The sequence below is a fragment of the Haemaphysalis longicornis genome, unplaced genomic scaffold, assembly GCF_048455015.1.
Source record: "Haemaphysalis longicornis isolate Haplotype H1 unplaced genomic scaffold, Haemaphysalis longicornis Haplotype H1 scaffold_4, whole genome shotgun sequence".
NCBI lineage: Eukaryota > Metazoa > Arthropoda > Arachnida > Ixodida > Ixodidae > Haemaphysalis > Haemaphysalis longicornis.
Window position 1 is genome coordinate 202,280,944 of NW_027526361.1, and position 11,644 is coordinate 202,292,587.

General features: G+C 49.1%; 1 protein-coding gene across 1 annotated transcript; it reads right to left on the bottom strand.

Moving 5' to 3' along the window:
- Positions 1-366: 366 nt before the first annotated feature.
- LOC144180186 (uncharacterized) lies at positions 367-1,374 on the bottom strand. Its single transcript, XM_077708574.1, has one exon. It carries the CDS (start codon positions 1,372-1,374, stop codon positions 367-369), a length of 1,008 nt encoding a protein of 335 aa, XP_077564700.1.
- Positions 1,375-11,644: the final 10,270 nt, after the last annotated feature.

Below are 11,644 nucleotides of genomic sequence, written 5' to 3' on the forward strand. Positions count from 1 at the left end.
CGCCAGCCTATACACTTGCATCTGCCTTCTTCTGGAACTTAGTTCCCGTACATTAAGCGTAGCGACACGTATGGGCCTATTCAGGTAAAACATGAAACAGCAGTGTCAGACGGAAGGCGTAGGGTTTACCTTTGTTGGCACGTCTTCCAGGGTATTCCGTTTCAGACTCAAATCAGGACTTCGGTGTGCTGCCTCTCGTAAGAGGTGACGCAGGCAGCTCGTTGACGACACGATTTTTTTTCCCAACGTACTTCCACGTCTGTTCAAGTTGCCGTAGACGTTGCGCTTTGGGTGCATCGTCGACGCACTCCCTCCCGCGTTTCGCCGACCCTTCCTGCAGGTTCATCTTCACCACAATGGACCCTCTTACAGTTGCCCCGTCGTCTTTTTTGGAGCCACTCTCGGTGGCCACAGCCGGCGAAGCCGCGAGGGCAGTCTCCGATGTGGAGGGGCTTCCGGAACCATCACCTCCTTCGTTAGTTCTTCCCCTAAACCCTCTTGTGTAGAGTTGCCTTCGGACGGCTTCTCTGCAAAGTCGCTCACAACGTCTTTCACAGCGTTCCCGTCCTCTTCCGGAGTCGCCGCCGTCTCCGCCTCCTCTTCGTCCATCAAGAGCTCGTCCCGGTCTGCGTCAGCACCCCGGCCGACCGCTCGCGCGTACGTTCGCGTGCAGTCAGCCTGCTCATGCCCGAAGGCATGGCACTCGGTGCATTTGGGCACCCTGCATTCACGTCTGATGTGGCCTGCAGTGCGACACCGCAGACAGACCGGGGCCCTACCTGGAACCACTACAAGGGCTTTCCCCTTTCCAAGCGGCACCTGATGCGGTAGACATTCCGGGGTGACGCCCTCCCGAAGCACAAGTCGGAGCACACGAGTGGTAGAGTCCGCAGTTTCAAAATCAGCTGCTCTCCATCGGTCGCTCGCCACATCCTTCACTTCGCCGTACACAGCGAAGGCCCGGCGAATCGCTTCGTTTGACACGTCGAAGGAAACCCAATGAAGCTTCACCCGTAGCTCTTGCTTGTTTGGGTCGATGACCAAACACGTACGCCCCTTCACGTCCAGCCTCCCGGCTTCCAGCAGCTTCTTCTTCGCGTCGTCGCTCCGAAAGTTCACCAGCCAAACGTGCGACATCTGATAAGCACCGATGCCGCCCACTTCCTGTATGACGCCGAAATCTTTCAGCGGTTGGCGAAAATCGTCAATCCGGTACGGTCGACAGCTATTATCGCAGTGTAAAACGACTGCGCGACTCATAGCTTCTCCTGTTGGCAGCGGGGGCAAAACAATCCTGTAATCCTTGGGTACAGCGAAAGACGGAACACCACGGCCGGCATCGGCCGCTATCGCTGCTCCTTCGGAGCCAACCATTCTGCGGCCGCTCCTGACGGAAACCGGAAACAGAATGCCAAGCCACGGACGCGACGCTGATATCAGTGTTAGTGACGCGCCTTATATCTTTAACGCATTCAAACTACGTCGCCAGCGGCGTGCGTTGGCGACTCAGCGGCGTTATAGCGGCTTGATAACTGCGTGGTGTACACGTGATACTACAAACCCGATGGAAGAGATGGAAGAGAAGGCGGCGAGGCGGTGGGCTGCGGGGGCCGAGCGCAAGCGCCGCAAGCGGGCCGACAACCGTGCATTCGCACTTTCACATTCTCCCCCTCGGGGAAATGCGGGGGAATTTTATTTTTTTTGCTTTTGTTCTTCTGTTTTTGTTTCTCTTTTTTTAACTATTGTATAACGCCATGAAATTGCTGCCCGTATTCATGGTTTGCGTTTTGTTGCAGTTGTTACGTTGCATTGTATCTTGTTGTACTGCTTTTTTTCTGTTTTTTTTCCGTTTTTTGTTGTTGTAGTTTACAAACCATGTGGTATTGCCCCCCCCCCCTATGTAATACCCTCTTCTAGAGGGCCTTTAGGGGTAACCTGAATAAATAAATAAAATAAAAATTCTTGTGTTTCATCACCAACATAGCCATCATCATAAACCTATCTACGCCCACTGCAGGCAAATGCCTCTCCCATGGATCTCCAATTGTTCCAATTCTGTGCTAACTGCCACCAATCTATCTCCGCAAACATCTTGACCTCATCGGCCCATCAAACTTTCTGCCGCCCCCTGCCACACTTGACTTTTCTAAGGATCCACTTTCTTACCCTTAATGACCAACGGTTATCTTCCCTTCGCCTTAAATGCCCTGTCCACGTCCATTTCTTCTTCTTAATTTCGACTAACATGTCCCTAACACACGTTTGTTCCCTGACCCACTCCGCTCTCTTCTTGTCCCTTAATGTTACACCTATCATCTTCCCATCCATTGCCCGCTGAGTCGTTCTCAATTTAAGTTGAACCCTCTTAGTAGCCTCCAAGTTTCTGCCCCATAGGTGAGTACCGGTCAAATGCAGCGGTCATACACTTTCTTCTTCATGGTACGCTGCCATTCCTTATTTCAGAATGTCTACCGAATGCACTTCACCCCATACGCATCCTTCTAATTATCTCTGCCTCATGGTTGCGGTCCGGATTCACACTTGGCCTAAGTAGATATATTCGCTGCCTCGCCGCCTATCTCAAACCGCTCTACTCTCCAAGGTTATTGAGCGTTACTTTGGTTTTCTGCGTATTATTTTCAGTCCCACGATTCTACTCTGTTTGTCCAGTGCGGGAATCATGCTTTGCAATTCGCTCCCCGAGTTATTTAGCATGGCAACGTCATCACCAAATTTTAAGTTACTCAGGTATTCTCCATTAAACCTTACGCCCACCAGCACCCAATCCAATGTTCTCAATGCATCTTGTAAAGATGCTGTGAATAACATTGGAGAGATTGTGTCTGCTTGTCTCACGCCATCCCTTATAGGTATTTTACTGGTCTCATTAGGGAGGGTGATGGTAGCTGTGAACCAATTGCAGATACCCTCTAGTATTCTATCATAAATCTCGTCTACACCCTGATTCCCCAATGCCTGAATTACTGCTGGGGTCTCAACCGAGTCCAATGCTTTCTTATAATCTATTAAGGCAATTTATAGGGGCTCATTATATTCTGCACATTTCTCTATAACCTGATCGATCTTGTGAATATGGTCCAACGTTGAATAGCCTTTACGAAACCCTGATTGTTCATTAGGTCGACTGAATTCTAAGGTGGCAGAAATTCTGTCAGCGATTACCTTGGTAAGTACCTTGTTAATGACTGACAGTAATTGATCGGCCTATAATTGTTAAGTGGATCAGTGACATACTTACAACAAATTTTGACGAACACGCATGCGTATCGCTGCTATACTGCACGGATATCTAAATAAGTCGGCTTTCAAAATAAACTTTGCGCACTAATTATTATAATTCAAATCATCATCAAGAACGACCGACGCGCGACGCAATACAAAACCAGAAAAAATTACCGCAGTGAATGATTACTTCAGTGATTGCTTGATCGATTGACGGAACAATTCAACGACTGATTTATGGATTCATGGATTAATTTTTTAGAGGTTTAACGTGCCGACGCTACACAGGCGATGAGGCGCGCCGTAGTAGAGGGTGCAGGATTAATTCTGACCACCCGGGGATCTTTCACCTGTGCCGGAATCTCGGACACACAGGCGTTTTCGATTTTCGCCTGCATCAGAAAAGCCGCCGCCGCTGCCGGCAATCGAACCCGCGTCCTTGGGCTCAGCGGCACAATGCCTTAGCCATTGAGCCACCACGGCTGGTAAATTACCGCAGTGGAAGCATGTACCTAGATGCGCACCAAAGCCACCAAGGCTAGCCAACCGGTCGTGCGAGTGTAATTCTTGTCCTACAGCCTACTTCGAAGCTTTCATATTAGTGAGCCTGATGTCGTGCTTTTGTGGCAATAGCGTTATAGACCTAATTACGACATGTCAATTATACTTGGCAGTTAATGTTTTCATACCACTAAATCATCCTTAATAGGAACTGGAAGGGGACGCCCAATCAGTAAGTAATACTGCAAGTTTGATCTGAGCAATTTAAAAACAACCGCTGTACCATGCTATTAAGGGTCAGTAATGTATTTAAGAAAGTGAATGCTTCAAAAATTGTGATTGAAGCCGTCCTTTTATGCTTGAAGGTGAAGGCCTGCACGTTTTGATTGAACGAGCGAATGAAGCATAACGCCTCTCTTTCGCGTATTTCTCAACACTGGACAAGAGACGGGTGGCGTTCAGTCCAGTCATGATTTTCGAGTGGACTACTGTACTGGTGCTTCGTCCTACTCTTCCCCGTGGTCACTGGCAGCGACAAGAACTTCGCTCCTGCATGGCAACCTCAGAAGGGATGCCATGTGTCTGCATGCCGCATACCCTTAAAGGGGCCCTGAAAGGCATTTTGAGCACACTAAATGAACTAGCGCAATCGCTAGATTGGGTCGCCAACGTCACCTGTGCCAAGTATTACTCTTTTACGCGCAGCGGAAAGCTCACACTTTTGTTGCAAAGTTTGTCGCTTTTTTCTCACCCTTTCCTTCGTGTTTTTGGACGCCGCCATCTTCACATGTCTACATCATCGATTCCCAGATGTTCGTCATGAGCTAGACATCCTGCTATTGGGCGGCTTTTTCACGCACTTCCGGCAAAGAGATGAGTCGTCTGCTCAGCGTCGGCTCGCCGGCTGATCTGCCAGCGGAGTGCCGGAGTGCTTTGACATTTTACGACAAACGAAACAAGTGTAAACAAACGCTTAACCGATTGTATTGAATGCAACACGGCCATAACACGACGTGGATTTTATCTTACGTGAGTACGTACCATAAAGAAAGTCCCGTGGCACTTCTTTGGTGCAATCGCAGAGAACGCCCTGAGCCGAATGCCCGGGTTTGACGCGTACATTTTATTCAACTTCAAAACAATCCAGAGATGCGTTTCGAACGAACGCAACGTCACAACATGCGTTGCAAGTCTGAACCGCGATTGACAGACGATGAGTTGCCTCCTCCTGCCCGTCGTAAATTCGGCACTCACCTCACACCCGGTTTGCGGGGACGAGCAGCAAGTCAGAACTCTGGCGCGCAAGCGAGAAGGCTTTTAGCCAGGCACACTGCACATACCCCATGCGAGGTTGAGTGGTACGTCGTTCGAGAAAGATAATCCAGACCATGGGAAGCACTATCCACCCGCAGAAGTACAATGTCGCATTTCATCGCGAAACGAACGCGTCCACAACACACAGGAGGCGATGCACACACACACACACAGCTTCGGTCGCTGCATTGGCTTAGCTGCAAGCTTCGTTCGGACAATCAGCGATGCTACGACGATACAGAGCTGCGTGAGGACGACGTGCTAACCACTTCACGTATTTAAAAACACAGGGGCAAAGAACTAGGTTCATCGGAAGCAAAAAATCTTTCCTCCATTATAGTGCCTGAAATATACTGGCTAGTGTGCCGAGGGCGGGCTCCAGGCGGGCGCCGGGAGCGATGTACGCGGCCGTCTGCCGCTTGGGGCGCTGCCGTGCGGGAGTGTGCGCGTTCATCCGGCCCGAGCAGATCGCGCGGTTACCTCCGAGCTGCGTAGCAGACGGCAGCGGCAGAACTTTCCATTCCCGCTTGCGACGAAAGCGAGCGAAAGCGACGGGAATTCTGTCGCGTAACCAATATTTGTCCCGACCATTCGACAAAAACGATCGTCGCGCGACAAAGCGACGGAATTCCTGCCGCTCTCACTCGCTTTCGTCGCAAGTGCGAAGGGGCCTTTATGCGCAATCTCCGCCCCACATAAAACAAGCTCTTGCTTGTCGCCTGAGCATACGGTTGATATCTAACTACGTTACACTGTGCTTTCCAGTGTATTTAAACGATGTCACTAGGTTTGAAACGTACGCGCTCGGCGTGCAGCTTTGTAAACGCAAGCGGTTTCACATACGCATGCTATTTTGCTGCTAATAGAGTTTTAGTACAGCGTTCGTGGCCTTTGCATACGCTAAACGCTAAATTTTTGCGTCCCGCTACGTGACACCGCGATGGGAGTTTTAGTAGAGCGTCTCATCAGTTTTGCGTAGCGACACACTAATGCATACGGCGCCATCTGTCAAATGTTTTCCGAAATGTCTCGCCGGCTGATCTGCTAGCGGAGTGCCGGAGTGTTTGGACATTTTACGACTATCCAAACAAGTGCAAACAAACGCTTTCCCGTGAGTGTTGAATGCAACACACGGGTGCAGCTTGTCAGAACACGGGTTCTCGCTGATCGAGTGCAGCGTTGGTTTGCTCTTCGCCTTCACGTTCATCGCCGCTGATAAAGCGATCCGATCCGGGGCGTTTTGTGCACGGGTTCTGTGTCGGTTGAAAATGTCTTTTTTCACATGCCGCCGGTAGTAGGAATTACAACCACCGCAAAATAACACCCGGCACCAGCGGGGCCACATCTGAGACCGCGCTTTTTGGATAAACAGTGCGCGGTGCACCAAAGGGAACGAGCGCACGATTCTCCCCACGCGGCTGCGAGTTCACCGCCGATACCAACTGCACCTACGTACACCGCGAAAGGGCAAGGCCAGGCCGCACACATGCGGCCAGGTCATTCGTTCGCTTTTCCAGCCTGTGTCCATGGTGTCTACAGAGATGAAAAAGCCGAAAGAGCTGGCCCGTAGCAGACGGCAGTCTGTGGGAGCGCAATAGCGGAAGTACGTCACCGCTGAGGAGCGGAGCATCATGGGAGGGGAGGCCAACAGCGAAGAAACAGTTGAAAGGAGGAGGAAATACGGCGCGACGATAATTCGCGGTTTTTGATTTACGATTTCTCAGCTAATACTCATCGCTTTAACAAAATTCTTGCAGGAGGAGATTGCTAATACATTGCTTTATTTGGTTACATGTACATCCATGCATCGGCGGAAGGCATTTCAGGACCCCTTTAACTCGTGTTTACATCGACGTAGTTCATAAAAATACCTCGTCAAGAACGCACTTAACGGTGGTCCCACATTGATTTTACCTGTTTAAACTTTTCTCCTACTTTTTTTCACCCTTTTGTAGGCCACAGAGCCTAGTTTTTAGGCCATGGTGCTATGCGCCCCGTACCGAGCTTCGTCGCCTCCGCCATGTAGTGGTAGGGTGACAAAGCTCTTCTGCTCGGCGAGTGGCGAGCACAAGAGCTTCGTCGGTGTATTACGGCGCCGAAAAGGTCTGAGCAAAACTTAACTGGTTTGCTGCATGGCAAGATGAACAGCGACGATTGCACGAGCTACTGCTGGTGTAATCGTGCTTTGGCGTGCTCTGACGTGCTAATGGTACACGAGCGGAGTAATGCCAGGATCTGATGAACCATGAGTACGGAAGAGCGCTCGAGGAGAACGCGTATTTACAACGCAATGCGCTCACGGTAAACACACCTCCAACGTATTGCGCTCATCAATAAAAAGACTAATACACAAAACACAAGTCACTAGATGCGTCCCGCAGCGGCGGAGCATAGTGTTGCCCGAACGAAGAAGGGAAAGGAGGAGTCCCTTGCAGCTTAGGTGGCGATGAGTCAGCCGGCGCTGCCACGATAACGCTCGTTAGAAGGGTTCTGGGAAGCCCCGCCTTCAGCCCTGGCTTCTAAGGTCTCTGCTTGAATTCTCTTTGCCAGTTCTTCGGCCCTGCGCACCTCGAAGCGCGGTGAACTCATCGGTAAATTCAGCTGCCCGATTCAAAGTATTTACATCTGGCCGGTGGTGCACTAAGTTCCTCACGTTTCCCGGTAGGCGGTAAAACTCTTCTAGACTGATGCACTAAACCACCTTGTTGTACTCACCGAAGGCCTTCACTTGATTGAGCCATTCTTCGGTGTTTGCCTTAAGTTTATAAGCAAAGTCCGAGGAAGAGTAGCCCCGACATTTTTTGGCCTTATTGGAATTTTGGCGAAAGCTGCAACAAATACACTGTACTTATGCAGGGCGGTCGACTTCACCGTCTCCGAGTGTTCCACCTCCCCTTCCGGAAAGCGGACAGTTACGACGGATGCCTCGCCTGGCAAAAGCGTAAGCTATCTTTGCGGCCATGTGTATCGACTAAACTGTCCCTTCTGGCACGCACGATCGAAATTTGCCAAAAATACCAATGCCTTCTAACTTGTAGGGTCGCATTAGGTCAGTCATTCGCAGCTAAAGAAGCTCCGTCGCCGCTGAATATACGCTGCTGTCCGTCTGAACCTGACGTCGAGATGTTTTGAGCTCCAGCCACTTCATCGCTATTTGCTGCGTTCTTTCCTCCCCTCCCTCTGTAGTCTCTACCGCTCGAACTCCTGTTGTGGTTTTTCTTGCTGGCGCTCAGCCTCTGCAACCTACGTTTAGCGGTCTCCCGTTCAGTTATCAGCTTGATGCATTCCGACAGCTCTTCATCGTCAGCCGCAGCAGCGAGTATAGCCTATATCAGAACTGGTTTTCTCACTGACTCCGAAACATCCAAGCGCAACTCTTTTGCAAGCTCCAACAGCTGCGGTTTTTTCAACGCATTAAAATTCGTGGCTGCCTGAAGTACTACTTTCCCACTGAACAATAATAGTCTTTCGCGAAAGCTCACGCGACAGACACACGTCCTATCTCCTACACGTCCTACTACCTATCCTATGAAGCTGGTCAAAACTCAGTGAGGAAAGCACCCGCCCTGAACCTTGAGCGCCGTGAATTCTACGCGTCCGAAGTCGGCTTGACGTCCCCGAATTTCGGTCCGCACAGCTGTCCCCAGTTGTGAGATTGGCGAGGGATTCGCCGTACCGAGCTCCGTCACCTCCGTCATGTAGTGGTAGTGTGGATGGCGTGCGGCGAGCAGATGAGCTGCCTCGGTGACGAAGACAAAAAACCGAGAGCAAACGTTTACGGGTTTACAGCATGGCGAAATGAACAGCGACAGGAGCAGCACCCTGGCGTGCTCACATGACAAGTGAGGAGTAAAGCCAGGATCCGATTCCGTTGACGCCCTAAAAGGCGATCGAGAAGAACGCGTATTTACAACCCAAAGCTTCAACGGTTAAAACCCCTCCAGCGTGTTGATGTCGGAAAGAAAAAGAAGTAATACACAAAGCACAAATCACTGAATGCGCCCTGCAGCGCTGGAGCATACTGTTGCCAGGGATGGGTGGACCGGAGGAGTTCCTTGTGGCGCATGTGTGATAAGTCAGCAGCCGCTGCCATGTTTTCCGATGTTTTCCAATGAGAAGGAGCCCGGAAAATGTCTTTTTCTTACCGCAACAGCTCCAAGTGGAGAACCACCCCGGCACGTTCAAGTTGGGTGCTTTATCGAAGCTGGCGCATCGCGCCAACACGCCCGCACACAGACTATTTGTAACAGTGTCTTCCACGAGTCAGACGCCATGGCGCCGCTGTAGTTTCGCGTAGGTGAAAGTATCTGTGGCGGAGGCCAGTGGCGTTCGAATTAGGGGCTTTTTTATAAACAGACATCATTAGACCTTGGACGAACCAAATCGTCCAGTTTGAAGTACTCACAGATTCGAATTATTCAATTTCGAATTAACAAGCTTCCACTGTATATGAGAAAAAGTTTAATACATGAACATTACCTCCCATCACAAAACTAAATGAAGGCCGCATCTTTGTGCAGAAACCATATTCCGAATCATTCTTACGCGGACTTGTGCAGAAAGGCTGGAACCCTTTACCGGCGGCCACATGGGATTGAAAACATTCAATAATTATAAGTGTCACACTGCGTAGCAGCAAACACCAGTGGAGATCTTATCTATGCGCTCACTTTATGGGAGAGAATTAAATCGCGTCATGAAAGGGGGCCCCTTTTATTACTGCGGCATCCTACGAATGTTTATTCGCCGCAACGTTGGCAACTTTGGCCTTCATACTCGCATGTTTTTAATAAGATGCTGCCAACTATCGCTGGGCTCTCACCCACACAACTGCAAATATTTTTTTTCCGTTGCTATATTTCCGGGTACCGCTAACTTGATTTCTTAGAAGTTAATACGTTAGATTCCTTGCTCTGTCATAGATGCCCTGAAACTTTATTTCGTAGTGATGTTAGCGAAAATTAAAACTTTCTTCCCCTCACGCGCTGAGTGTTAAGCAGTCTGTTGAGGCTCTGTGGATAAAGCGGGGTACATTGTTCCACCGACATATCCGTGTTGGGTCGCTTTACCAATGCCTGCAACTTTACGTACTGTCCCCTCAGGTGTAAAGGAGTGCTTCAAAGAAATATGGTAATATTTAATTCTTTACGCGCGTGTCCACACATGTAGACGCACTTGAAATTGTTCTTCAGTTCAGCAGCCGTCGCCCCGTCGTGAGAACGAGATTACTTTGACCCTCCTATCAGCCAAAAAACAATGTTCTTTTAACGCAACAGACTCACGCTTTTTTGAGGCGCACTTTATTCCAGGGAGCTTTGTAAAAAACGCATATAAACAGATTTGAAAGAATAATAATGAACTAAAATTTTGGCGCAATTCTTCTGGTAGACGCTGGCTTTTAAGTTCGCAAACTGCAGGTAGAGGCTTCTGGTAAGTACATGGGGACTGGGTGGAACTTGAGCGTTACATAAAACAGCTTCTAACATCCGGAGAGACTGCAGACCAGTGTTACGTAACGCTTTTAACAAAAATATTACCGAGTTTGGCCGGGCTCAGACTGTTGTCGCAACTGTCGCCATATCTTAAAATAATGACGCCATTTGACGTTTCAGCGAAACGAACTGCGTGAAACGCCGGTTTTTTACGTCCGTAGCGAACGTTATGGCTGTTACGTCGGTAGTGTGAACATAGCTTTCCATGCTTGCAAAAGTGTAAAGTGGTGCAGGGGGAGCGATCCTCCGTAGAGAACAAAAAATAGGCAAAATATAAGCACGCGATCAACCACGTGGAGTCGATTTTTTCCCAGTTTGTATCGATTTTGGCTTGGGGAACGCGCCGGGAACGTTTTTTAAGGAAGTTTCGCCGGAGTAACAAGACGTAAAATAAGCTGCTTGAGAAACTGCCACGTGCCCAATTTGCTTTCTTTTAGAACACTCTTCGTGAAGCGAGGATCAGATGCGCCTTTAAGAGAAAACCGGCTGCTTTACTCGAATGGCTCACATTTCTGGCAAGACGAAAACACAAACAACAAAACACGGAGGAAAAATAAAAACAGAACAAACTGTGCTCACCAAAAATGTCTATTTGTTATCTTATGCCGTATAAGAAGCACTAAACAAACATTTATCCTTCATTGTGACACATTTTCCAGTTGAGTGTTGTGTTGTTTGCTGGAGTATACCTGGTGATAGCTAAAACCTTAAAATGCGACTTCACCCTTCAAAGAAGCTTGTTCCTAAACACGGCATAAATTTATTTTAAGTATACCCCAATTGGTGGTGAGGGGCCCAGGATAATACCATTCAGAATAGCTGCCCTGAAGATAGAGCCAGGGCTTCAACATCTTCACGGAGTAGTTAGTTATAATATATTCTCGAATAATCAGCACGAAAATTTCAAGCTCGCACAAGCCGAAATATTCAAACGTACGACTACAGTCCTCGAAACTCTACTCCCCATTAGGTGCTCCTCCTTAGGCCCAAAGTATTAGTGTAAGAAGGCGCTACGCCACATAGGAGAATTGTTCCCAGCCCTCAATCAATATTTTTTTCCGTTTGCAGCAATAATGTGTTTTTTTTATAGTATC

Bases quoted from the DNA above. Each gene is read 5' to 3' on its own strand.
- LOC144180186 (XM_077708574.1), bottom strand. From the start codon at position 1,374: ATGGTTGGCTCCGAAGGAGCAGCGATAGCGGCCGATGCCGGCCGTGGT.